General features: G+C 54.3%; 3 protein-coding genes across 5 annotated transcripts; 1 reads left to right on the top strand and 2 right to left on the bottom strand.

The window, feature by feature from the left end:
- Window positions 1-371: 371 nt before the first annotated feature.
- On the bottom strand, window positions 372-6,627 carry RAD23A (RAD23 homolog A, nucleotide excision repair protein). Of its 2 annotated transcripts, none has more exons than XM_030301597.2 (9): window positions 6,454-6,627; window positions 4,903-5,064; window positions 4,548-4,729; window positions 4,354-4,409; window positions 4,093-4,220; window positions 3,740-3,818; window positions 3,492-3,622; window positions 1,224-1,388; window positions 372-1,143 (listed from the first exon to the last, which is right to left on the bottom strand). In XM_030301597.2, the coding sequence occupies exons 1-9, from the start codon at window positions 6,523-6,525 to the stop codon at window positions 1,030-1,032; spliced, it is 1,089 nt and encodes a 362-aa protein (XP_030157457.1). In that variant the 5' UTR covers window positions 6,526-6,627; the 3' UTR covers window positions 372-1,029. The 2 variants fall into 2 exon arrangements, with proteins under 2 accessions (XP_030157457.1, XP_030157467.1); XM_030301607.1 differs by lacking the exon at window positions 6,454-6,627 and adding an exon at window positions 5,983-6,120.
- Window positions 6,628-8,520: 1,893 nt separating this feature from the next.
- CALR (calreticulin) lies at window positions 8,521-12,405 on the bottom strand. Its single transcript, XM_030301587.2, has 9 exons — window positions 12,249-12,405; window positions 11,779-11,880; window positions 11,371-11,574; window positions 10,843-10,937; window positions 10,544-10,753; window positions 10,351-10,464; window positions 10,121-10,264; window positions 9,377-9,468; window positions 8,521-9,284 (listed from the first exon to the last, which is right to left on the bottom strand). The coding sequence occupies exons 1-9, from the start codon at window positions 12,337-12,339 to the stop codon at window positions 9,236-9,238; spliced, it is 1,101 nt and encodes a 366-aa protein (XP_030157447.1). The 5' UTR covers window positions 12,340-12,405; the 3' UTR covers window positions 8,521-9,235.
- Window positions 12,406-15,156: 2,751 nt separating this feature from the next.
- On the top strand, window positions 15,157-23,976 carry FARSA (phenylalanyl-tRNA synthetase subunit alpha). 2 transcript variants are annotated; one of them, XM_030301572.1, is made up of 13 exons: window positions 15,157-15,786; window positions 18,539-18,676; window positions 18,759-18,857; window positions 18,941-19,059; window positions 19,983-20,075; window positions 20,160-20,288; window positions 20,362-20,477; window positions 21,914-21,998; window positions 22,092-22,191; window positions 22,283-22,451; window positions 22,554-22,631; window positions 22,782-22,896; window positions 23,577-23,976. In XM_030301572.1, exons 1-13 carry the CDS (start codon window positions 15,640-15,642, stop codon window positions 23,632-23,634), a joined length of 1,446 nt encoding a protein of 481 aa, XP_030157432.1. In that variant the 5' UTR covers window positions 15,157-15,639; the 3' UTR covers window positions 23,635-23,976. The 2 variants fall into 2 exon arrangements, with proteins under 2 accessions (XP_030157432.1, XP_030157441.1); XM_030301581.1 differs by lacking the exon at window positions 15,157-15,786 and adding an exon at window positions 15,801-16,227.
- The last annotated feature ends 1,776 nt before the right edge of the window (window positions 23,977-25,752 follow it).

The raw sequence follows: 25,752 nt of genomic DNA, 5'->3' as shown, positions 1-25,752 counted from the left end.
AGAAAGAGAGACGCAGTGGGGAAATAATGGAGGAGCAGATGGCAGAGGAGAAGAAGGCTTCTGTTTACCAACATTAATCTCCAGTAATTAGCCAATTACTAAGGGGGGAAGTGTAGCCAAAACAGACTGTGGTGCTGATGGTGGGGGGGGGGGGCAGGGAGAAGCAGCCCTTCCAAGGCTAAATTGGGGCTGGGGCCCGCTGCCTGGAAACGAGCTGGCCTCAAAGGAGGGTGTGGAGACGGGGAGCCCCAGTCTGCAGAGGCTGACAGGCCACTGCCCCTTCTTGGCACCGCTGTATCAACTGTGCCCAACCGGCCCCCAGACCCAGATGAGCCAGAGTAGGAAGCCCCCGTAGGCACACACCACAGGACTAGCGTTTAAAACTTTATTCGCTTCAAAACCTTTATCAGAGACACGTTCTGTCCTGGGGTGGCGGTGGCCTCGACCTCCGAAGCAGCTCTGATGTTACCCCCTCCCCAGGCAGGACAAGCCAGGCCTCCTCCTCCTCCCCAGCAAAGGGATGCAGGCCAGAGGCCAAGGCCAGACTAGGGAAGGGATCCTTAGGCCTCCCGAGGTGCTCACCCGAGATGGAAAGGTTGGGCCACTCCTATGGAGGATCAAAGTTCGGGGCTCCAGCTTCCCCTCACCCTGGAAGAAGGCGGGCGGGGGGGAGGTCTCAGGGGCTCTTTGGGGGAGGGGGAAGCAGGCAGCCGCCTCTCCATCTGGCCGCAGAGAGCTGGGACAGAGGCCAAGAGGGGCCCATCTGTCGCCTCCAGTCCTGCCAGTTTCTTGGAGCAGGCAGGGCTGGGGCGGGGGATCAGGGACAGCTGTCTGGCCTGGGTCTTCTCAGGCCAAGATGGGAATAGGAGCCACTTTGGGAGGGTGGGAAGTTGATTTTTTTTTTTTTAAGGTTTTTGATTTTTTTTCCACTTCTTAAATAAACATGAATATATATATATTTTTTTCTTTTATAAAACTTTTTGGAGCTGGGGGGGTGGGGAGGTGGGGGGGTGGCCTGGCCTCCCTGCATCACTCGTCCTCAAAGTTCTGACTCAGGAGGAAGTTGGCTGCCAAGTTCTCGTTCTTTTCACAAGCGAAGTAGGCCTGGATCACCAGGCTCTCTGGGAAGCCCAGGGCCTTCAACTGTGGGAAGACGGGCAGGTATGAGCAGGGGGTGAGGGCCTGGCCCACCAGGGAAGTCACCCCTCGGCCAGGCCTCTTACCCTCTCTATAGCTTCCTTCTCCTGTGGCGTCACCTGGATGTAGTTCATCTGCGGAGCCTCCTCACCTATGGCGCCCACCTCACCCTCCACGTCCGAGATGTCTGCCAGCTCCCCGGGGGGCTCGTTCAGCATCTGGATGAACTGCTCCTGGTGCCGACTGATTTGCTGTGTGAGACGGAGAAAAGGAGACTGTGACTCCTAGCCCTTGATGCCTTCCTCCCCAGGTCCTTAGCCCTTTGTCATTCATTCAGCATATATTTAAAGGGTGCCTGTCCTGGCCAAATAGCAACATAATGGTGGATATAGGCCCCATCCTGGTGGAGCTGATGTTCCAGGGTAGGAAGATAGACCACGAACAAGCAGACGAGTGGATAACGACTTACAATGTAAACAGTGGCCCCAGCATTCAGTAGGGTAAACGTTGGGCTAGAAAAAAAACACCGCCTGCCAGGAAAGGGAGGTCTGTGATCTGTAGGAGGGGAAGGGAAATTTCCTCCAGATAGAACAATTAAGTGCAAAGGCCTGGAGGTAGAAATGTACTTGGCAAATCCCAGAAACAGAAGACCCATGTGGCATGAACAGAGTAAAAGAACAAAAAGGGGACAAAACAAAAGATGAGATCGGAGAGGAAGGTGCAGGGACCAGACCTGTGTTCTTCTGCTTTCTAGTATGAGGGAACACCACAGTGATGGTTAAATAGCGAAAGATGTGATCCATATACTTTTTAAAAACATTAACTCACCCAGGTGTTCTACAACTCTATTTACGTGTGACAACTTTATTTATTTATTTATCTATCTATTTATCTATCTATTTATCTATCTATCTATTTATTTATTTATTTATTTATTTATTTCTGGGAGACAGACACAGAACATGAGCGGGGGAGGGGCAGAAAGAGAGGCAGACAATCTGAAGCAGGCTCCAGGCTGTGAGCTGTCAGCACAGAGCGTGAGGTGGGGCTCGAACCCACAAACCATGAGATCATGACCTGAGCTGAAGGCGGACGCTTAACCAACTGAGACACCCAGGCGCCCCTATGTGTGACAGCTTTTAATTTCAAGGTAACGAGTGCTTTTTTAGGAATCTGGCTCCTGGTGCAGCATGGACCATGGGGCGGTGCAGAAGCCAAGGCCTGGGTGGTGGCTGCCAGGAAACCAGGTGGGAGATGAGGTGGCAGCCACAGAGGTTGGGAGAAGGGCTGGGCTGACTGAGATGTTCTGGCAAGACAGGTGATGGATGACCCCAGCAAGCCCCCAGGGCCTGAGGCTCAAGCAACCCCAGGCTGGTCCTTGCAGGGAAGGGGAGGCATGAGAAGAGGGTCTGCTCTGAAGTCTTAGACCTCTAGAAAGCACTTTCAGGGGTGCCTGGATTGCTCTCAGTCAGTTAAGCATCCGACTTCCGCTCAGGTCATGATCTCGTGGTTTGTGAGTTCGAGCACCGTGCTGGGCTCTGTGCTGACAGCTCGGAGCCTGGAGCCTGCTTCCGATTCTGTGTCTTCCTCTCTCTCCCCCCCCCCCCACCCCTACCCCTGCCCCAAAATAAACACTAAAGAAAATTTTAGAAGGAACGTAACACTTGGAGATCCAGATTGGTCACGTCGATTTGAGGGGCATCATTGCCCAAGATGATATGCAGGAAGGACTAAATAAAGACAACAGAGGTGTGCAGCCTGTGCCCTACAACATCTGGGGAAAGTAAATAGGAGGAGCCAGGACAAGAGACCGAGTGAGAAGTGGAGAAGCAGCAGATGACAGGTCTTAAACCAAGAGAGGGAGGCCTTCACAGAGGATCCAGAAAACCCTGTTACACCCAGGGGCCACTGCCCATGTGCACAGGAACCTTCGAGGGCTGGATGGAGCCTCGTTGAGCACAGTGGTCCCAGAGCCAACTGGGACACAGTGGTTCTGGGCAGTGCCACGCAACCCAGCGGGCGCTTATGATGCACCAACTGTATGGAAGCCAGACACAAAGGACCCAGAGGCTGGAGGCAGACACACACCACACCAGCTGCCAGACTACTCCAAACTTCTGGCATCTGCCTCCATTAGAGAGGAGGACAACAGCACCTCACAGGGTGTTTGGGAAAATCACATGAAACCAAGCAGAGCATCATACTGCCTGGAGCATCAGGGGGCATCAGACCTGCTTTCCAAACAGAGACTCCCACGTACCAGGCCAGGCCAGGCCAGCTTTCTGGGGCCGTGACACCCGCACGGGGAGTGGAGGTGGTGCCTGCCCTGGCTCCCTCCACCCCCAGGGCCGCACCTGCAAAAGCTGAGGATTCTCCTGGCCCAGCTGCTGGAGCAGGGCGGGCAGTAGTGCTGGGTTCTGCTGAATCACCTGCCGCATGTTCTGGAACTGGGGCTGGTCCCGCAGGAACTCCAGGGGGTTCTCTCCTGCCGGCAGGAGGAAGGTGTGTAGTCAGACGCCATGCTGGACTCCCAGAAGCTCGGGAGCGGGGGAGTCAGATGCCTTGACAGACACCCCACATGCACATCTCCCAACCCGCTCACCTCCTTCCGTGGCCGGCTGCTCCGACACCTGGCTCTCCTGGACAGAACCATGTTCTGGCTCGGGGCTCCCAGGAATTCCCTGTCAGGGGTCCTATTTAGTTCTAATGCGCAGATTGCCCGCTGCCTCCCTCCTGCACGCATGGCCCTGGCAGAGGTCAGGTGAGGCCTCGGCCCTGCCCTCCCCAGGCCCACCCCACCCGCTCACGCCCAAGCTCCTGCAGGAAGCCTTTCCTGGCTGGAACCACAACCCAAAAGCTTCTGAGGGCAGGTTTTGCCTCTCTCACCACCCGTTAAGGTATTTAAGCCCGAGTACTCCCTTGAGGCCTCCCCAGGAGGCAGCAGCCCCACCTCACCGTGAGTAGATACTCCACGGCTCGGTGGGGGTTGTTGTAGCTGGCTCTCAGGGCGGCCACGACCCGCTCCCGCTCATAGCCCATGGACATGATCTCTGTCAGCATCGTCTCATACTCAGAGCCAGTCACTGTGGAAGGAGCAGCAAGGCCTGGGTCACCAAGGAAAGGAAAGGGCAGCTCCCAGGCCCTCCCACACCCACACCAGGCCCAGCTGCTGGCTGGGGCACCCAACTGCTTCTGCCCTGGGGACCACCCACCCACCTAGCGTGGATGCCGCGTCTTCCTCTCGCCCGCTGCTACCTGAAGAGGGAACAGAGCTGCAAATTCAAGAGAGAGAAATCGGACCCTGACTTCCGGTGCTTGCCCTCCCCCAGATATGTGGGAACATGTATGAGGGCGTTGGAATGTACTGGGAGGACAGGGCCCAAGTTGGGGCTGTTGCTCCCTTGCCTTACCCTGACACAGACTCCGGGGATGTCGTGGGGACTGATTCCTCTGACGGGCTCTTGTCCTCTCTGGCAGTAGGTGAGGGCTGGGACATGCCTGAGGCAGGGGCCGGAGGGAAGGATGTGGAGGACTCCGGGGCAGCAGTGGGTGAGGCCTCTGGGGGTACTGAAGTGCCTGGGCTAGTTTTGGCCTGTGACACCCAGAAAAAGGAGCAGGCATCAATATCCCTATCTAGCCCCAACATCCCATCCTGTCTCTGCCCCGCCCTATTCATAGCTAATCTCTCTGGGGCACACAGGCTCTTTACCAACTCCCCAGCTAATTCACCCACCCCCCCACCCCCAACCAGCACACTTCACCCACCTTGGTCACCATGACGACTACAAAGTTCTTCTCGTCGATGCGATAGTCCCTGATGGGGACGTCATCACTCAGGATTTTGCCAGCATAGATGAGCTTCTGTCCGGCCACGGGGAAAGCATCACGACCCTTCTCAGCTTCTATCTTCTCCTTTAGAACCTTCACCTGGAAGGAAGGGCACACTCATTGCAAACCTCAAGATTGTTTCTTTTCTTCTGGGGGCAGGGGGAAGCGGAGGGAAAGACACCACAAACTTCGATGGCACAGAGGCTAAGCTTCATAGTCAAGAACACCAGATTCGAATTTGTTTGCTCATCCCACCATGCAATGGAGCATTTCCTCAACACTTATGACATGCCGGGCGCTGTTCTAGGTACTGAGCACACAGCAAGGAACAAAACTCATCCGAAGTCCCTGCTTTCGTGGAGATAACACTAATGTGAGAAGAGGGAAACAAAACAAACGTAACTTCAAAAGATGTAAAGTATGCTAAACATAGAAGGAAAAAGAAATAAGATTCTTCATTGCACGCTGATGACAGCGCTCAGTTTTTCCAAAAACGCCTTACATACGTGCTATGTATACACATCACTTATAAAACCTCATTGCTGCATAAAACAGGTATCGTTAGCCTTATTCTATATTTGAGGAAACACAGACACAGAGAAAAAATTAAGTAGCTTGCCCAAAGTCAAACCGTTGGGCTAGTCAAAAAATGAGTGCTTCTTCCTTTTCTACAAAAAGTGTACTTCGATGTCTCCTTCATGAGCTAGTTGTGCAAAAAGTACCAAACAGAGTTTAGACACTCAATATATTTCTTAGGTCCTAAGTCTCTTTTCAACTAAAAATGCAGCATAATGTTTACAACACGGGCTCTCTCTCACCTGAGGCAAAACCAAATTTCAATCTCCATTCTGCTATTACCTGCTTTTCTAATGGTGACAAAGTTCTCTAATTCCTAAATTTCCACATCTGTAAAACGTGGTGGATAAGTCAAGAGTGCTCAAATGACAAGCCTGTTTTGCAGATTTAGTTAGATTAACACTAAAACGCTCAGCGGCTGGTAAAGAACAAACCACCAACCAACAAACATAGATCACTGAAAGTCAAATGGTTTATCATTTTCATCGTCACTGCCGTCACTACTTGGAATCTCCTGGTCACTACTCCCAAATTCGGCCACCAACGTCCCCAGGAGACGCCTGCAAAGCTACGAACTCGGAGCTCCCGTCCGGAAGAGCGTGGCCTGTCCCGGAATCGGAGCCAGCGGCTCCAGCGACCCGCGAGGGCACTGACATTGGAGACGGGGCCTCATGGGTGCCCCGGGGGGTGGGGCCTCGTCCAGAGACCGGCCCACAAACGCCATCAGCACGAGTCGCTGGGGGCTGGGCCGAGAACCAGAGGGAGGCTCGGGAGCCAGGCGAGTAGGGAGGGGTGGGCAGGGCCCTGCCCGCGCCGTCCACCCCGCCCCTTCAGTCGGGAGCCCGTCCTCCCCGCCCCCACCCACCCCCGGCACCCGTCGTTCCCGCCCCCGGGCTCCGGTCCAGCTCCCACCGTCTCGTCAGGCTCCATGCGGATTTTGAAGGTCTGCTGCTGCAGCGTTTTGAGTGTGATGGTGACGGCCATGGCAGGGCCCGAGCGACGCGGCGGCCCCGGGATCCTCACACAACATGCAACTCACGCCGCCGCCATCTTAGCGCCCAGCCGCGCCGCGAGCCGACCGCTTCCGGGGCAGGCGGTGCGCGCGCCGACCACCAGAGCACGTGACCTGCGCGCGCCCCCTTAGCCTTGGTAGGCATGCGCAAGAGAGAGCCCTTTGGCTAGGCATGCGCAGACTACAGTCTGCGCCTGGGGTCGGGGCGAGCCGCTTCTCAGTCAGCACGCATAACGTCACGTGGTTTCCTGCGAGTGACGCCATGCCCGTTAGCGGTGACGTCATACAGCCACAAAATGGCTCCGACGACCCCACTTTCGTGCTCCTATGAGTTTGTTGATTACATTGAACAGTTTTGCATGTACTTCTGGATATTTATATCTCTTCCATAAAAACTTCATTTTTGTCTTCCAAATGAGTTTTATTCTGGTCTGGCCACCCTCACAGGAACCCTTACTCAGGGCTGGAAAAAATACTCCAAAGGTCACCAACAATTAAATAAAAATTCGAGAAACGACATTTGGCTGCGGAAACAGGAACGACTGGCATTTTGTGACCTCATTCGTTACTGAGGGAGAGTTGGATTTTGGGAATGAACCTACAGTACTAGTTCCTGGGTGCCCCATCTCTCTCTTGCTCCTTCCCTGACCACTTTGTTCACCCCAGTATCCCCAGTCTGACCCAATTATTTAAGTAAACTTTCACCTTTCAAGGCCTCCCTACACTGAATACAGAATCTCTCCACCAACTTTTCCTGGATACATCAATTCTAGAGGCCTCCCAGAGGGGTGGGGCTGGACCACAGAACACAGTAGGGTAAGCATGGTGAACCATCCAATGAATATGGACTTGAAGGATTGCTTAGCCTAAGCTGAATATGGTGTTTTGTGGGACTGGTTGGAAGCAAGGTTGGGCTTATCTCCCAGTTACTAGGTGGCCTTCCCATCCTGAATCATTTCCTGCCTCCAAACCTGCTCTTTAGTTTCCAAGCATTCAACCCAAGCGCAGCACCAGGCAGTTACCAGATACTTCACACATTGCTCAACTGTAACAAGGTCCTGCTGTTTTTCTCCTCTACGGCACACCAAGCCTAGATGTTTCCACCACAGGCCAAGCTGTCGAGGACCTCTTGCCTCTCCCCTGCAACAAGGGACATGAGCTCCAGCCTACTTACAGGACTTCAGTGACAGCCTTGTGGTCCCCAACAAGAGATGGGCCTAGGAGAGCCTCAGAGGCCTAGATTTGGTTGACCTGTCATCTCTGTACCATCCCCCCCGTGAGACCATCTCTTTCCCTCCAAGAATTTAAAGACCACCAGCAAAGTATTGACCACCCTTGAACCTATATTCATGATTATAAAAGGAATAGCTTTTAACACCAGCTGAGACTTTTACAACGTGGTTAAGGGGCTCCTGGGTGGCTCAGTTGGTTATGCACCCGATGGCTCAGGTCACGATCTTGCAGTTTAGGAGTTCGAGCCCTGCGTAGGGCTCTGTGCTGACGGCTGAGCCTGGAACCTGTTTTGGATTCTTTGTCTCCCTCTCTCTCTGTGCTGCCCCACCCCCCTCACTCATGCTTGCTCTCTCAAAAATAAACATTAAAAAAAAGTTGTTTTTTTTTTTTAAATAATATATATGGATGAGGGTCCAATGGAATGGCATGAAATGGTGCTAAGGTGTGGGTTCATAGCCCTGCTCTACCTCTTACTGAATTCTGGCACACAGCCTCAAACCGAACTGGTATTAGAACAAACACCAATTCGGTGCAGAGACTCAACGAGTTTCATGTGGAGTATCTGTAATGGCACTTAACAATTGCTCTCCTCCGACCGGTTTGGGGTTGTGGGGGTAAAACAACAACTCCTATCACCTTATGGGACATTTAATCAACACCCAGCTGCCTGAAAAATGAGCCTTACTACTCGAGTCCCATCCCCCAGAAGGAGACACAGGAGGAAGACACAAAACTTAATTTAATAGAAATTTTGTTTGTAGTTCTTACATTCTCAGTGTGACCCGAGCTGGAACCCACTGCCCCACCCAGAAGTGGCCCAGTCCTGGGAACAGGGGAGGAAGGGAGGTGGTGGGTAGGGGTCAGAGCTCAGGCCCTAGGAGCCCTGTTCTTCCTCAGTGCTGGGGGGGGGCTGGGGATGCCACCCTCTTCTCCTGCCCCCCTCTGGGATCCAGGAAGGAGAGCAGATGGAGTCTCGGGCCTGGGGCTTCTCCTCCACATTCCCCTGCCCCCTCAGGTTGGAGGGGGACTAAGGGATCTGGGGAGAGAAGGGGACAGAAGAAGGCAAAGATGTCAATCAAGAAAGAGGAGGATCAGGAATAAGGACTAAGGAGAATCAAAGACAAAACACCAGTTTAAAAAAAAAGGGGGGGGGAACAAAACCAAAATCCACCCCAAATCACAACCCGCCTGGAAAAAATGAAGTTCTCCAGTCTCATAGAGACATTATTGGCGCAGCCGGCTCTGCGGCGGGAGCGCTCAGGCCTCAGTCCAGCCCTGGAGGCGGTGGTGTGGCCCCTACAGCTCGTCCTTGGCCTGGCCAGTGGCAGCATCTTCCTCCTCCCTCTTCCTCCTTCTCATCCTCGTCCTCCTCATCCTCATCCTTGTCTTCCTCGTCTTCCTTGTCTGCCTCCTCCTCTTCCTTACGCTTCTTGTCCTCCTCTTCCTCCTTTAGTCTCTGTTCCTCATCTTGCTTGTCCTTCTATTGCTTTTCCGCCGCCTGTACACACACCACACCCGTATTTCAGGGCCGGGCCCCCACCCCACCAGGACCTGCCCACCCCCAAGCCCAGGATCAGACCCTGGTCCCACCTTCGTGACACCCCAGGTCTCGTTTCCAACTCCTCTGCGTACGCCTCGTCGTTGGTGATGAGGAAGTTGTCAAAAATGGTGCCAGACTTGACCTGGGGGGCAGGAGGATGGGTGGACGGGTGGTCAGAGGGGACAACACTCCCACCCCCTCTGTTCCAGGACCACTACACAAGTACCCTTCACTTTCTTCTCTGTAAAATGGAGTCTCGGTCCCTTGTTCAGTATTTTTTCCAGTACCTTCTACCACCCAGGCACCATTCTAGGCACAGAATATTGTCAGTGAATAAAACGTCAACCTGGTCTCTCTAAAGTTAATTTTCTTCCTTTGATTTTTTTCTAAAAGTCACATTTATTTATCTGTTTATTTATATTCTTTCAGCAAGCTCTACTCCTGACGTGGAGCTTGAACTCATGCCCCCAAGTATCAAGAGTCGCATGCTCTACCAACCGAGCCAACCAAGCATCGGTGACACTAATTTTCTAATGGGGTAATCCAATTAACTTCTAGTTGTTGAGGACAGTTGAACAAGCTCCTTTGCACAAAGGGACTGAAAATGGTAGCTGGCACATAAATAAGCAAAACCTCAAAGAGAGTGCTATGAGCGCTCCATAAGACAGACCACGAAATTCTTCAGAAAAAGCACTGCTTTTGGATCAGACCAGCTCGGGGTTGAATGCTACCGTCCCTTTCCTCCTGGGTGACCCTGAACCTGTGAAGTGCTCCAGGTATCCCCTCGGTCTCACCTGCCAGAGATCTAAGCCCAGGACAGCAAAGTTTTCATAGGCATAGATGTTGCTATCAGGGGAGTACTCAGGGTTGTCGATCTCTGGGTGGATCCAAGTGCCCTTGTAATCTGGGTTGTCGATCTGCCGGGGCTTCCACTCGCCCTGCAGAAGAGGAAGGTAACCAGTGGGTGAGTGGGGGTCAGCATACTCCCCACTGTGCATCCCCCCAACCCCGCTCAGAGCCCCACCTTGTACTCAGGGTTCTGAATCACTGGTGGTTCCCACTCTCCGTCCATCTCTTCATCCCAGTCCTCTGGCTTTTTAGCATCAGGGTCAGGAATGTGCTCGGGTTTGTCCCAGTCCTGAAGGTACACAGAGAGGTCAGTCAACCCAGCTGTCCTCTACACCCTCCATGTAGGGAGAACCTGCCCAAACACCAACCTCAGGCTTGGAGTCTGTGGGGTCATCAATCTTGGCCCGCTCGTCCCAGTCTTCAGGCTTCGCAGCATCAGGATCCTTTATCTTCTTGGGAGGCAAGAAGTCCCAATCATCCTCCAAGGAGCCTGACTCCACCTGGCTGTTGTCGATCTTCACCTCATAGGTGTTATCCGGCCGCACAATCAGCGTATACAGGTGTGTGAATTCATCATCCTGAAGAGAGTGGGAGATGAGTGGCCCCGCCCACCAGGCTGGCCTCTGACACTCCCCTATCCGCCTTTTGTCACCACCCCCAGTCACACCTTGCAACGAATGTCCTTGTTGATCAGCACGTTCTTGCCCTTGTAGTTGAAGATGACATGAACCTTCTTGGTGCCAGGGCCACAGATATCCGGGCCTACGTGAAGAGTTGGTCCAGTTAGAGCCAAGAGGATGCCCACCGTAGCAAAGCTCCCCACCCCCCCTTTACAAAGCAAGACTTGGTTCTTAGATACAGATCTGCAAAGGGTCACAACACAGGAATCAGCCTCTGACTGGTTCTAAGGGGCCGTGGGTGGCAACTTTCAAAAAGGAAATAACCAACCAACCAACCGGAGCTCTAGAATTTGATACGGCTAATATCAGGAAATAACTACATAAAACACCACAAATTAACAGTTTCACACCAACAAATAACAATGCAATCCTCTCGTTTCCCCTCCCAAGGCAAGCCTCAACTACATAAATACAGTCCATATCCTCAAAACTACCTGTCACCAGCTTTAAGGGTCCCTGACATTTAAGTCTCCCTGTAACTAATCAGAGGTCAGCACCAGGGCGGGGCCCCTCACCAAACATGATGTTGTATTCAGAGTCTCCGTGCATGTCCGTCTGGTCCAAGCCCTCTGGAAATAGCTTCACGTAGCCGCCCCCACAGTCGATGTTCTGCTCGTGTTTTACTGTGAACTGCACCACCAGCGTCTGGCCCTTGTTGCTAAAGGGCTCAAATCTGGCCGACAAGGCATAAAAGCGGGCATCCTGGCTTGTCTGCAGCCCTAGCAAGAGACCAGAGTGAGGTCATGGCTCAGCCCCAACCTCCATAGACCCTAAGTATTGGCCGTACAAACCACTGCCCCTTCCTCCCCCCCCCCTGCCCCGCTCATGGGGATCCCAAGCTATGTCTGTCGTGTGCAAGAGCTTCCTCCAGGAAGTCCCCCTGAATCCGATCACCGCCCCCCCCAACTCCGCCAGGCTCTTACCTTTATCCTTTTCCTGGTCACCGTAGAACTTGCCGGAACTCAGAACAAATTTTCCAAAATCTGACTTGTGTTTGGATTCAATCCAGCGGTCGGTCCACCCGTCTAGAGGATCAAAGGGGCAGGCTCAGTGCGGCCGTACTGACCCACTCCACCCCCCCGAATATCTGCCAGTAGCCTCAAACTGCTGCGGATTGGAAAAGGGATAACCCCCCTACTGCCCCCGCCCCAACCTCTAGTTTGACACCTTGGATAGCTTAAAGGATCCTCCGCCAAACCCTAACTCACGCCGCGAGAGTCCGCTGCACCCTCGACGCTCCCCAAGGGACACACAACGGAGGATCGCCTGCGGCTTTAGTCCCCGGAGGCCACCGTATTGGCCCTCTAAGCAGTAATTACAAGCGACAACGCAGATCTAGGCTGGGGGACCGCTTTCGTCGTCGCGGCGGCCTCGAGGCGGGACCAGGCCTTACCTCCGTCCAGAAACTGCTCCTTGAAGTAGACGGTGGGCTCGGCGGCGGCCAGGCCGAGGAGGCCGAGCAGCAACGGCACGGGTAGCAGCATGGCGGGCCGAGGGGGCGGCGGCGCGCGGGCCCTTTAAACCTCTCCTCCGGCGGCGACTCTGCAGTAGGGACGGACGCTGCCGCCGGCCGCGCGTTTTTATACCCTACTGTCTCTCAAACCAACCTGGCCCGGCCTCTTGTCCCGCCCTCCGCACCTTATGATTGGTCAGTGGTCACGGCCCTGACTTTCCATTGGGTCCTTGTCGTCTGAGCAGGTTAGTATGTGCCTCGGAACGCAGGGTTCCCAGATGGCCGATTTCTATTGGCCATAAAACTGACCAATGAAGGACGACCACGCGTTGTGGGGGCCGCCCACCGATGTGGTGGGGGCCTCGAGCCCCTCTGGCCAGGTCATGTGACCAGACCTCGACCCAACCCCGCCCTAGCCCGCGCGCTTAGCTCCCGATCTGGGAGTTTAAAGAACGCGCGCGAGTGCGGCTGTCACTGCTCAGGACCGGGGTCCTGCCCCAGCTCGCCTTCTCTCGTCCCCTCTGCGGGTAAGGGTGGGCAAGGTTTTCCCAGCCACTTTCTACCCTGCAGTTGGGGAACCCCTACTGACGCGTTCGCTCTCGCTCGCCCCCGCCCCGGGCCACGGTGGGGCAGAGGGCGCCTGAGCTCAGAGGCCGAGTCCTTGGGTCTTCACTTCATCCCGGTGCCACAGCCTTGCAGGCCAGAGAGTAAAATGTTAGCTCTCTCCTCTCTGGCCCCTAGTGCCCTGGCCGCCTGTCAGACTGCTGCTGTGTGACCGGGGCAAGTCACTTAGCATCTGAAGACACAGGAGCCCCTAAGAGGCTAGGAGGAGAAACTTTGGCTAGGTGCCGCCCTACAAAACCGCTTTCAGTGCTGTTAGGGTTGTCCTGGGACAGAGGGAAGGAAGCCCAGAAGGCTCCAAGATGTGACTATAGGCTGTGGTTCCCAGAGTGGGGTAGGGTTGTTCCTCTAATTGCGGCCTCTCCTTTACCCCTCCCTCAGCCAGTAAAGGGGTCGCTGCCTGTGGTCTCCCACAAACGGCCTGCCTTTTGCAATTAAACGGCTAAAGAAGAGAGGATGGGGGTTCCGTTGGGGAGGAAAAAAAGAGACAGATGGTGGGGAAGATAAAGTCCAAGGGAGATGGGCAGGACCCCTGAGTCTAGAGTCTTCTGAAGCCAAAGGCACGTGACTGACAGTGACAGACACCATCTCCCTGCCCCCAAGCTGCAGGAAGCAGGAAGGAGGGCTGGGGGTTTCCCAAACCCTGAGCAAACAGGCTCTGGACCTGGGAACGTGGGCTTGGAAGGGGGATCCTGGCAAAAGCGGGGGGGGGGGTGCTTCGGGGATAGTGGTGGGGACTCAGAAAAGGGAGGAATAAGGAGTCTTGGAGAAGTTGGGGTTCTGCCCCAGGCAGTATCCAGTATCAGCCAACATGACCCCCCCCCAATCCCTGGTCATGAGGAGCCCCAATCTGGGGTGGCCACTGCAGGCCTGCCACTGACCCTCCAGCCTTCCCTCCCTTCCACCATATGTCATGCACACATGAGCTTGGTGCTTCCTGCTCGAATGTGGACACTCTGACGGTCTTATTCACTTTACCATCCCCCAGTGTCTCTTGCAGCACCTGGCACCCGGCAGGCTTAAAATCTACTCGCTATGTGACAGACAGAAGGAAAGACTCTTGGAGGAATTCAGTAAACAAAACAGGAAGAAAGTGCTTTGAAGCTAAGAAGGGACTTTGAGGGACACATCCCGAATTTTTCAGGAGTTTACCGAAGGGTCAGGATTGGGTGATGTTGCGTGTAAACCCATCTTCCCGGCTCAAATAGTAATCGTGATGGTTAAATGAGTAAAGGTGTTCTGCTTAGAATCGTACTTGTCACATGCTCCACACAGTTGACTCTTAGCAAGTACGTGTACATGTGTGGGTAGTATTTTCAGTTAAATAACCTGCCTTCATAGCATCTCTATCCAGGCAAGGAAACAGGCACAGAAGGATTAAGCGATTTGGGTGAGTGGCATAAATGGGATTAGAATCTATTTACACTGTCTACTATAATCTCCACTGGCCACATGTGACTGTTGACCATTTGAGATGTAGCTTGTCCCAACTGAGATGTGCCATAACCGTAGAAGCACTCATCAGATTCTGGAGACTTAGTATGGAAAAAGAATGTGAAGTATTTCATTAGTAATTTTATAGTAAGTATGGAAATAATCATTTGGACCTGGCAAGTTTGGTAAATTCTTCCAATTAATTTCACCCATTTTGTTTTTGACATTGCTACTAGAAAGCTTAAAATTAGATTTGTGTCCCGCATTCTATCTCTACAGGCCAGAACTGGTTTCGAGTATGCATTATTGCCCTGACATTGATCTTCTCCGAGCATTCAGGGATGGGGGGTGGGATCGGAGGTGTTTATAGTTTCTGGCACCATATCTAGCAACTGTTTGTTGCTAGAGACCTGCCACCCTCTTGAGCCTCCATTTTCACATTTGTGAAATGGCGATGATATCAATATCTGTATCAAAGTTTTTGGGAAAATGAAATAACACACCTGAAGCACTTAGCACTGGGCAGAGCACACAGGGATGTCCATGTAAGTTAGCTGCTACCTTGACTGTAACTGTTATTAGTTGACTCCCTCTCCCCTTTGTATATAGGGAGAGTCCCTACCTAGTCTCCCTTTAAAAACTTAAAAAGTAAGGGCGCCTGAGTGTCTTAAGTAAGTGTCTGACTCTTGATATTGGCTCAGGTCATGATCTCACAGTTTGTGGGAACGAGTCCAGCCAGGCTCTGCGCTGACAGTGTGGAGCCTGCTTGGGATTCTCTCTCCCTCTCTCTCCTCCTGCCCCCCGACTGTTTGTTTTCTCTCTCTTAAAAATAAACACTAAAATTTAAGGGGGGGGGCACCTTAAAAGTAGTTGACCAGGGAATGACTGTCCCTGAAGCCCACCACCTACAGCCCTCCCACAGGCCAATACAGAAAGGCAGAGGGCTCCTGGGCACAGAGAGACAGAAAGTCCAAGGTCACACCGCCTGCTGGAGGTGGGGCTGGGTGACACTTAAAACAACTCTGTGATTCTGTCCTTGAGGTTTGCAATTTGGCCTCTCTAGTCCACCAGACACCACTATTGCAGCTAGGGTGGAGGTGGGCACGGTGTCCCTCCCCCCCCCCCCTAAGGTTCCATCGCCACACTGAAGATGGCGGCATTCTGAGCCCGGCACAAGGTCCGCCACGCTCAAGATGGCGACACACACTCCCGGCGCCGGTTCCGGTTCCGGTTGTTCAGGCTCCGGCGGGATACGCCGAGCACGCTGGGCACAGCCATGGCGGACGGCCCGGTGGCGGAGGTGCTGCTGAGGCAGCTGGCGGCGGCCGATGGCGGCCTGGACAGCGCGGAGCTGGCGGCTAAGCTGGGCGTGGAGCACCAGGCAGTGGTGGGCGCCGTGAAGAGCCTGCAGGCGCTGGGAGAGGTAAGTCGGGCCCGTGATGCCTGGCCTTCTCGCTTTTGTACCTGCAGTCCTCTTGCCTGGAAGGCACCGCTTCTTGAGGAGTCCTTCAGGAGTCCATCCTGGGGTGCGCGGGCAGGGAGTCGGAAACAAGCGAGAGCCCGGGAGCGCTGACGTTCCGTTCGCAGTAAACGTCCATTGAGAGAGAGTTGGCGGGGGCGAGGGGCACGATGGTGAGCCAGGAAGAGGCGGTCCCTGCCCTCACGGAGATTGCGATCTAATGAGGGAGACCCTCAGGTGACCTGCAGAGTGATGGAGGAAGCACAGGCAACCCAGAGGTGACAGCTGGCCCAGCCTGGGGAGTCAAAGAGAACGTCCTGGAGGAGGTGGCAGCCGAGTCGGGCCTCCGCACTGAGGAGGAAAGCTTCAGGATCAATGGTGGGAACGGGAAACAGGCGTAGAAAGGTATTAGTAGAGACAAAACTTACAAGGCCTCGTAGGTCTTTATCTCGTGGGGGTACTGGGGGAGCTGGAGCCAGTCAGATGTATGTGCTGTCTGCATCACTTTGGGGAAGGATTGGCAGGGGCAGGACTGGTGGTGAGGGGAGGAAGGCAGAGGCTGGCACATCCCCAGGGTAGAGGGCATGGTGTCTGGCTGTAGGGAGGCGGGTGGAAGGGAGAGGGGATTCCTGGCAAGGCAGGGGGAGCATGGATGAAGCCCAGCCTTTTCGACTTGGACAAGTGAAAGATGATAGAGCCGTAAGAGGAGATTCCGAGAGGCCTGTAGGCCCCCCAGGAGGCTGGATCCTCAAGGCTAGGAACCAGAAAATATAACTGGGGTATGTATTCATTGAACTCATATTCTGTGCCCCACTTTGGTCTCAACTTCATTTATCATCTAGTCCTTGACATAACCGGAGGATGTTAGCACTGTTACGCCCGCTTTGCAGATGTGACAGTTTCTGAGCACTGGTCAGTAACTTGATCAGCGTCATGAGAAAGGACAGGCAAACCTGGATTTGAAATTAAGCATTCAGGGGAGCCTGGGTGGCTCAGTCGAACATCTGACTTCGGCACAGGTCATAATCTCCTGGTTCACGAGTTTGAGCTCCACTTCCGGCTCTGTGCTTACAGCTCAGGGCTTGGACCCTGCTTCGGATTCCGTGTCTCCCTCTCTCTCTCTCTGCCCCTCCCCAGCTCATGCTGTGTCTCTCTCTCTCTCAAAAATGAATGAACATTAACAAAATTTTTTTTTTCAACGTTTTTATTTATTTTTGGGACAGAGAGAGACAGAGCATGAACGGGGGAGGGGCAGAGAGAGAGGGAGACACAGAATCGGAAACAGGCTCCAGGCTCCGAGCCATCAGCCCAGAGCCTGACGCGGGGCTCGAACTCACGGACCGCGAGATCGTGACCTGGCTGAAGTCGGACGCTTAACCGACTGCGCCACCCAGGCGCCCCATGCTTTTTTTTTTTTTAATATTTATTTATTTTGGGGAGACAGAGAGAGACAGAGCATGAACGGGGGAGGGTCAGAGAGAGAGGGAGACACAGAATCGGAAACAGGCTCCAGGCTCCGAGCCATCAGCCCAGAGCCTGACGCGGGGCTCGAACTCACGGACCGCGAGATCGTGACCTGGCTGAAGTCGGACGCTTAACCGACTGCGCCACCCAGGCGCCCAAACAAAATTCTTAAAAGACAAAGAAATTGAGTATTCAGGCTGCAGATCCTGAGGTTATCAGTGCAGCAAAGGTATCTTGTGGGGTGACAGTACCTTGTTTGATGTGGAATTGACTTGTGCTGGTCACAGAAGGTTAAATAGTGGCTATTTGATGTGGTTCAGTCTAACAGCAGAGATGGTAATAACAATGATAGGAACAGTGGTTAGAATTTATGCAGTATTTGCTGCTTACTGAATCCGTTACTTGTCAAGAAAACTTCCTGTGGTAGAGCCCATCACACCCTTCTCTTGTGGATAAGAAAACTTGCTCAGGGAAGTTTAACAACTTTCCCAAGTTCACACAGGGGGTGAGGAGCAGAGCTGGGAATTAGAATGAAAAGGGAGCTAAGCCCTATGGGCCCCAGCCGGCCTTGCCCCTCTTTTTTTTTTTTTTTTTTTTTTATTTAAAAAAATTTTTTTTACATTTATTTATTTTTGATACAGGGAGAGACAGCATGAACGGGGCAGGGTCAGAAAGAGAGGGAGACACAGAATCTGAAACAGGCTCCAGACTCTGAGCTGTCAGCACAGAGCCTGACGTGGGGCTCGAACTCACTGACTGCGAGATCATGACCTGAGCCGAAGTCAGATGCTTAACTGACTGAGCCACCCAGGCGCCCCGACCTTGCCCCTCTTTATACGACCTGGACCCATCCTTACCGTGGTGCTTTGGGTCCCTGTGTGTAATGTGGACACGGGGGGCCCTTCTCTGACACTCCGGGCGCTGAGATATGAACACGTCAAATGTGGAGACAAGTCAATTCACCTGGGACCTTAAAAATCTTTCTTGGATTCGAAAGCAATCGAATTTATTTTTTTGCTAGGTACCATTCTCAGGACTTTACCTCACTCTGGGAGGTGTGAGCCATCTATCATTATCTGCATGTTACAGAAGGGAAACTGAGGCTCAGCAAGGGGCAGTCACTCAGCTGGGAAGTGGTGCAGCTCGGATGTGAGGCAGGCTTCGGGCACTCTGCAAGCCCAGTGCTGTGGTGAGGGCGTGCCTGGCTCTGAACCCTGTCTCTGTGCGTGCCCCCTCCCCCATTTCCCTGCAGATCATTGAGGCTGAGCTACGTTCCACCAAGCGCTGGGAGCTTACCGCTGAGGGCGAGGAGATAGCCCGGGAGGGCAGCCATGAGGCCCGGGTGTTTCGCAGCATCCCCCCGGAGGGCCTGGCCCAGAGCGAGCTTATGGTAAGGGCCTAGGGACAAGGCCCAGGGAGGTGACGGGGTCAGGTGGCCCCATGCTCCACTTACTGTGGCCTTACTCCCCCAGCGACTGCCCAGCGGCAAGGTGGGCTTCAGCAAGGCCATGTCCAACAAGTGGATCCGCGTGGATAAGAGTGCAGCTGATGGGCCCCGTGTGTTCCGAGTGGTGAGTCCCTGCGTACAGGCAGGCAGGTGTGCACATGGGCACCTGGCCCTCACAGTGCCTCACACCTGTCATCATCACGGCAGGTGGACAGCGTGGAGGACGAGGTGCAGCGGCGGCTCCAACTGGTCCAGGGTGGGCAGGCTGAGAAGCTGGGTGAGAAGGAAAGGAGTGAGCTCAGGAAGAGGAAACTGCTGACCGAAGTGTGAGTGGGTGCCCCCTTTCCATCAGCCATCATCTGTGTGGTCCCGAAGGAGTAGGGGAGGGAGTCGTCCTGCCCACACTGGGGCAGTGCTGTCAGTGTCCTCTAAGCTGTGTTTTACCCTATGGTTGTCAAGCACTCATGCCAGGTTCATGCCGCCTCAGGGCCTTTGCTCATGCCACGAGTTCTGCCGAGAACTGTCTTCTCTTAAGCCCAGCTTGGGCATCACACCTGTGCCTGTGTGTCACCTTAAAGAGGCCATCCTGACACCGATCTCTCCCTTTGAGTTCCGTAAAAGCGGCTCGCTTATACTTTCCATTCTGGGTGCCATGTTTATTTCCTTTACGGCTCTGATTTCAGTGTCTGAAATTGATTGAATGCTGGGACCTGCACAGGCTGGGGGCTCTGCTCTCACAGGTACTTTGAGCAGGTACCAAGTGGCATAGTGGTTATGAGAACACAGACTGGAGGAGGGCTGCCCAATCCAGGTCCGGGCTCCTGGCACTTACTAGTTGGGTGACCTTTGCCAAGGCATTCGATCTTTCTGGGCCTCAGGTTCCTCATCTGTAAAATGACCCCTTTTCACAAAGTAGTGGGATGATTGCAGTGGAAGAGAAGAGAGCCTGGCACGGGATAAACCCTTGAGGCTTGACCTATTATTTTTACTCAGCTGGGTGCTTAAGTACCTTGAACAGGTCCTGGCACATAGTAGATTCTGGTTAAATGCTTGTTGAACGAATAAGTGAGTGGGCACAGCAATGTAGGTGTGGGGCAAATAAGAGAATTTCCGGTGACGATAAATGTTGGGAAGAAAATAAAGTAGAGCGACTGAGTGGGGAGTGTTGGGGTCAGCCTCAGATAGGAGTTCAAGGGAAGCCTCTGGAAAGAGGTGACAGTGGGCAACCCCTCCTCTCCTCTGGCCTCAGGACCCTGAAGACCTACTGGGTGAGCAAAGGCAGTGCCTTCAGTACCAGCATCTCCAAACAGGAGACAGAGCTGAGCCCAGAGATGATCTCCAGGTAGGGAGTGGCCCCAGGGACTGGGGTAGGTCGGGGAGGGAGGGCAGCCCTCACCAGGCCCCTGTGCCCTGCATCCTCTGACAGCGGCTCCTGGCGGGACCGGCCCTTCAAGCCGTACAATTTCTTGGCCCATGGCGTCCTCCCAGATAGCGGCCACCTGCACCCCCTGCTCAAGGTGCGCTCGGAGCTGCGCCAGATCTTCCTGGAGATGGGGTGAGCACAGGGCCGGGGTGGGGCCGGCCCCCACAGGGCGCAGGCCAGACAGTCAGGCTTCATCTCCCTCCAGGTTCACGGAGATGCCGACTGACAACTTCATCGAGAGCTCCTTCTGGAACTTTGATGCACTTTTCCAGCCCCAGCAGCACCCAGCACGTGACCAACACGACACCTTCTTCCTTCGAGGTAGGTGGGGTGGGCGCCACCATCAGAGGCGCCAGGCCCGGGCAGAACCTTTTGGAGTGGCATACTTACTTTACGGAATAAACTCCATCCTCGCTGTGGCCCACCGGGCCGCTGTGAGCTGGGCCCGTTGACCTCTGTGACTTCCTCCCACGTCCTGTCCTGCCCACTTCGTGGCCCTGGCCCGTGCTGCCAGGCAGCTCTCGGCCAAGGACCATCTTCTCCCAGATCTTCGAGGTGGGCTGCAGCATCAGACCTCTGTTAACGTGTCACCTCACAGAGGCCACCTTGACATGCCTTTGTCCCCCCCAAGGTCAAAACATCCCTCGTCCCTAGTCTCTAAGCTTGGTTTCCGTTTTTTTCTTTTTTTCGCAGTGCTTAGTACTGTCTGAAATTGAATGACTTTCCACAGTGATTGTCATCGTCCCGCACAGGAAGGCAGGGGAGGCCACTGAGTTGGATGCCTGTTTCCCGGCCAGGAGCAACAGTGGCATTGCTGTCATAGTTACCATGGCCCCCAAAACTTATTAAGTACTCACCATATGCCAGCCGCTGTTCTAATTCTCCTGCCAATTGTAGGAAGTACCGCTGTTAGCTCTATTTTATAAATGAGGAAAGTGGGGTTCAGAGAAGGAACATTGCCTGCCAGGGTCACACGGCTTATAAGCAGTGAAGCTGGGATTTGATGTCAGGCTTTTCAGGTGCACCAAAATGATGTTTCTGGAAAGGGATCTTTAGAATTTGCATATTCACACAACAAGTGATTGTTCGGCCTCTCCTGTGTGCCAGGATCTTTATTAAACACCTGGGTTACCGCAGGGCACCTGGGTGGCTCAGTCGGTTGAGCGTCCGACTTTGGCTCAGGTCATGATCTCGAGCTCCGTCGGTTCCGGCCCCGCATCGGGCTCTGTGCTGACAGCTCAGAGCCTGGAGCCTGTTTCAGATTCTGTGTCTCTTCTCTCTCTCTCTCTCTGACCCTCCCCCGTTCATGCTCTGTCTCTCTCTGTCTCAAAAATAAATAAACGTTAAATAAAATCAAGGCTTTGTTTAAGTAAAGGCCAAAGGACATAAGGGAGAGAACCATATCTGGGAAGGAAAGTTCCAGGAGAGAATGGCCAGTGCAAAGGCCCTGAGGCTGGAATGTGCCTGGTATGCTGACGTATCAGCTGGGAGGCCCTGTGACTGGAGGGAGTGATCAGTTAGGAAGGAATGGGAGGTGACAGGACCGCATCACCAGAGAGCGAGCTTCGTCATCCCCCCCCAGGGAGACGGAGGGCTCTGGGCAGAGGAGGGATGTGACTGACTTGGATGTTCGCCAGCACCCTCTGGCTGCCGTGGGTGGCGAGGGTGGGAGCTGCACGTGTTGCTGTCTGTCCTCTGTGCAGTGGCTGTTTGAGAAATGCTCCTTGACTGACCAGGTGATGCTCTGTCCTGCCCAGATCCAGCTGAGGCCCTGCAGCTTCCAATGGACTACGTCCATCGGGTCAAGCGGACCCACTCTCAGGGTGGCTACGGCTCACAGGGGTGAGGCGGGCCCAGGGCTTCGGGTGTCGGGATGGGGAAGAAGGTCGGGGACCTGAAGGCCACAACGTGGACTTGCCATTTGTCCTCCCGAAGGTACAAGTACAACTGGAAGCTGGAAGAGGCCCGGAAAAACCTGCTGCGCACGCACACCACGTCGGCCAGTGCCCGCGCCCTCTACCGCCTGGCCCAGAAGGTGCAGCTCAGCCTGGGCAGTGGGGGAGGCTGGGGGCTGTCCTACCGGCCTTCTGACCTACTCCCGGGCCTGGCCTGCCTGTCGCCCCCAGAAGCCCTTCACGCCGGCCAAGTACTTCTCCATCGATCGTGTGTTCCGAAACGAGACCCTAGATGCCACACACCTGGCCGAGTTCCACCAGATCGAGGGTGTGGTGGCTGACCACGGCCTCACCCTAGGCCACCTCATGGGCGTCCTGCGGGAGTTCTTCACGAAGCTGGGTAGGCAGGCGGGGCCACAGTGGGCGGTGTTAGTGGGGCCGAGGATGCCATGGCCGCCAGGCTCATCTTCCACTCCTCCGTTCCCCCGCTTCCCCTGCCCAGGTATTACCCAGCTGCGCTTCAAGCCGGCCTACAACCCCTACACGGAGCCCAGCATGGAGGTGTTCAGCTACCACCAAGGTCAGGGTGGAACCTGGTCCTGGGAGGGGGAGGGATGTCTCAGGCTGCCTACGCTTAGCCCGGGTCCCTTTCACTGCCAAGCCCACTCCCAAGCTCACTGCCAGACCCAGCATCATCCACACGATCTGCCCTGTCCTTCTGCTTCTACAGGCCTGAGGAAGTGGGTGGAAGTCGGGAATTCTGGGATCTTCCGCCCCGAGATGCTGCTGCCCATGGGACTCCCCGAAAACGTGTCAGTCATTGCTTGGGGCCTCTCCCTGGAGCGGTGAGTGTCCAAACCACTCAGGGTGTCTGACTTGACGGGCCCGGGGGCCTGCAGACCTCCAGCACCGTGCCATCTATTCACTCATCGTTCAGATCAGCCTTTAGTGAACATCTGCTGTATCTTGGTCCTGTGCTATGAGGATGGACAGCACACGTTCCTGCCGTCTGTGAAGTTAGGGTCGTAGTGCAGTGAAAAAGATGATATTAGTAAGATACATAAGTAAATCGACAGGTAAAGTCTGGAGTGTGTCTGAGGCTAGTAAGTGCTGTAGGGAAAATGCAGCAGGGAGGACTAGGAGACAGGTTGTCAGGGAAGGCTTCGAGGAAGAGGCGGTATCTGAGCAAAGACTGGAGGTGAATGGAATAAGCCAGGGGAATACTGGGAAGGGTGTGTTCAGTCAGCAGGAACAGGGCAGTGCAAAGGCCCTGAGGCAGGATGTGCCTGCTGTGTTTGAGAACACTGAGAAGGTCGAGTGGCTGAGGGAGAGAGTCAGTAGGAGTGAGATGAGATGAGGGTGGGAAAGGGGCAGGACACAGGACACGTCAGGAGGGCCTTGTGCGCCCTGGGAGCAACTCGAGCTTTTATTCGAAGGAGATGGGAACCGTCGGAGAGGGTCTGATCAGAGGAGAGCGTGACCTGACGTGTGTTAAAAAACTGTCTCCTCCCCTCCCCACCCAAAGCCCAACAATGATCAATACGGCATCAACAACATCCGGGAGCTGGTGGGCCACAAGGTGAACCTGCAGATGGTGTACGACAGCCCCCTGTGCCGCCTAGACGCTGAGCCGGGGCCCCCACGGACACAGGGCAACCGCATGACGTGGACCGCCCCGGGATAGCCCCGACTTCCCTGAGCCCCTGCCGTCCAGCCCCTTTGCATCCCTGCCAGTGACCCTCTCGTATTTATGAGGCCTCTGTGAGGCCATCCCCCCGTCCCTGGGTAGCTCCCTCGTTCCCCATCTGCCCCACGGTCCCAGGGGTGGGGGGTGGGGGGCAGGTAGCAGGTATGATCTATGAAGGTGGGCCCGAGGGAGCCCTGCCAGGCCAGCTGCTGGCTAATAAAGTGGGCATTTGTCCTCATATGGTGCCTTTCCTTAGGGATGGAGGAGTGTGAGGAGTCCTTGGTGTGAGGGGTGGTGGGTTGGGGATCCTGGAACCTCAGGAGCCCCTGGCTTGCCTGAACCTGCTCCATCCCCCTGGGGAGGACTGGCTCCATCAAGCATTTACCCGGTCACCTGGTGGTGCCAGGCTGTCCTCTAGGTGAATGGAACAGAAGGCCCCCCGCCCCGGGGCGAGGGGCATTTGGGAGGGGAAGGTCAAGGCAGGTGCCAAGATTCCCCTGGGAGCCCAGCATGGTGGGGTGACAAGGGCAACTTTAAAACACCGCCCCGCCCCTCCTCTTTTTTTTAAAGAGCAGTTTCTGCCGCACAGCAAAATTGCGCAGAAAGTACGGAATTTCCCCGTATACCTTCTGCCCCCACGCGTGCACAGCCTCCCTTCTGTCAACATTTTCGCCTCCAGAGGGGTGCGTTTGTTACAATGAATGAACTACACAGTCCCCCACGGTTGGTTCATGGTTTACATTGTGGTTCATGCTCGGTGTTGTACATTCTCTGGGTTTGGACAACGTAAGATGATGTGTTTCCATCGCTACGGTATCATGCAGAGTATTTTCAACTGCCCTAAAAGTCTTGTGCTCCGCCTGTTCGTCCCTCCATCCTCCCCCTAAAAAAGCTGCTCTTTTTATGTTAGGGAAAAAATTCTCATAAGGGGCACCTGGGTGGCTCAGTGGGTTAAGTGTCTGACTTCAGCTCAGGTCATGATCTCACGGTTCGTGAGTTCGAGCCCCATGTCAGGCTCTGCTGACAGCTCAGAGCCTGGAGGCCTGCTTCGGAATTCCGTTGTCTCTCTCTCTCTCTGCCCCTCCCCTGTTCGAGCTGTCTCTCTCTCAAAAATAAGTGAACATTAAAAAAATTCTCGTAAGGATTTCACGGGGGCTCAGAATAGGGAGATGAGTAGGACAGAGCTTCGTGAGCCCACATTGAACGGTGAGTGGGATCTCTGTTTCTGTGCAGATGTTTTAAAGCAAATCTCAGCCTCCACATTGCTCACCCCACATCTTCAGGGTCAGTGCACTTGGAAATGTGAACAGTTGTATAACCATGAAGCCGTCGTAAAAACCCAAACAGTTGGCAGCTGAGGCCGTGGGCTTTCTCCAGTCCCAGGGCCTGTGGCACCAATCTCCCAAGGGCTACTTGGTCGATTTTTTTCCCTTTATTTCAAATTAATTCACTCATACGGAAAAATACTCATTCATGCAACAAATGTGCACCTCCTGAGTCCCAGCAACGTCCTGAGCTGAAGACCGCAAAGCTGATTCAGGTCCCTGCCGTTGGGAGCTGGCATGGGGGGGCGGGGGGAAGAGAACACAGGGGGCATAAACAGATAAATGCAGAAATGGAGGGAGAGGTGAGGCCACAGAAAAGTGAAGGTGGGTGGGGAAGGTGAAGCATATATAATGTTAAAATTAAGCCTAACAAGCGCCTGGGTGGCTCAGACGGTTGAGTGTCCGACTTCGGCTCAGGTCATGATCTTGCGGTCGGTGAGTTCGAGCCCCGCATCAGGCTCTGTGCTGACAGCTCAGAGCCTGGAGCCTGCTTCGGAATCTGTGTCCCCCTCTCTCTCCGCCCCACCCCTGCTTGTGCTCTCACTTTTTCAAAAATGAATAAACATTAAAAAAAAAAAAAAAAAGCCTAACACCATCTGCCCAGGTTGGATCAAATCGGCACATTGTATTTGTTTTGGGTCTTTCACATTTTAGATCCATGTGCCTAATGGTTTGAAGAGCCTGTGGGC

Source organism: Lynx canadensis, chromosome A2 (assembly GCF_007474595.2).
Source record: "Lynx canadensis isolate LIC74 chromosome A2, mLynCan4.pri.v2, whole genome shotgun sequence".
NCBI lineage: Eukaryota > Metazoa > Chordata > Mammalia > Carnivora > Felidae > Lynx > Lynx canadensis.
Note: the sequence above shows the minus strand (reverse complement) of the source record. Positions and strands in the feature narration are given on the sequence as shown.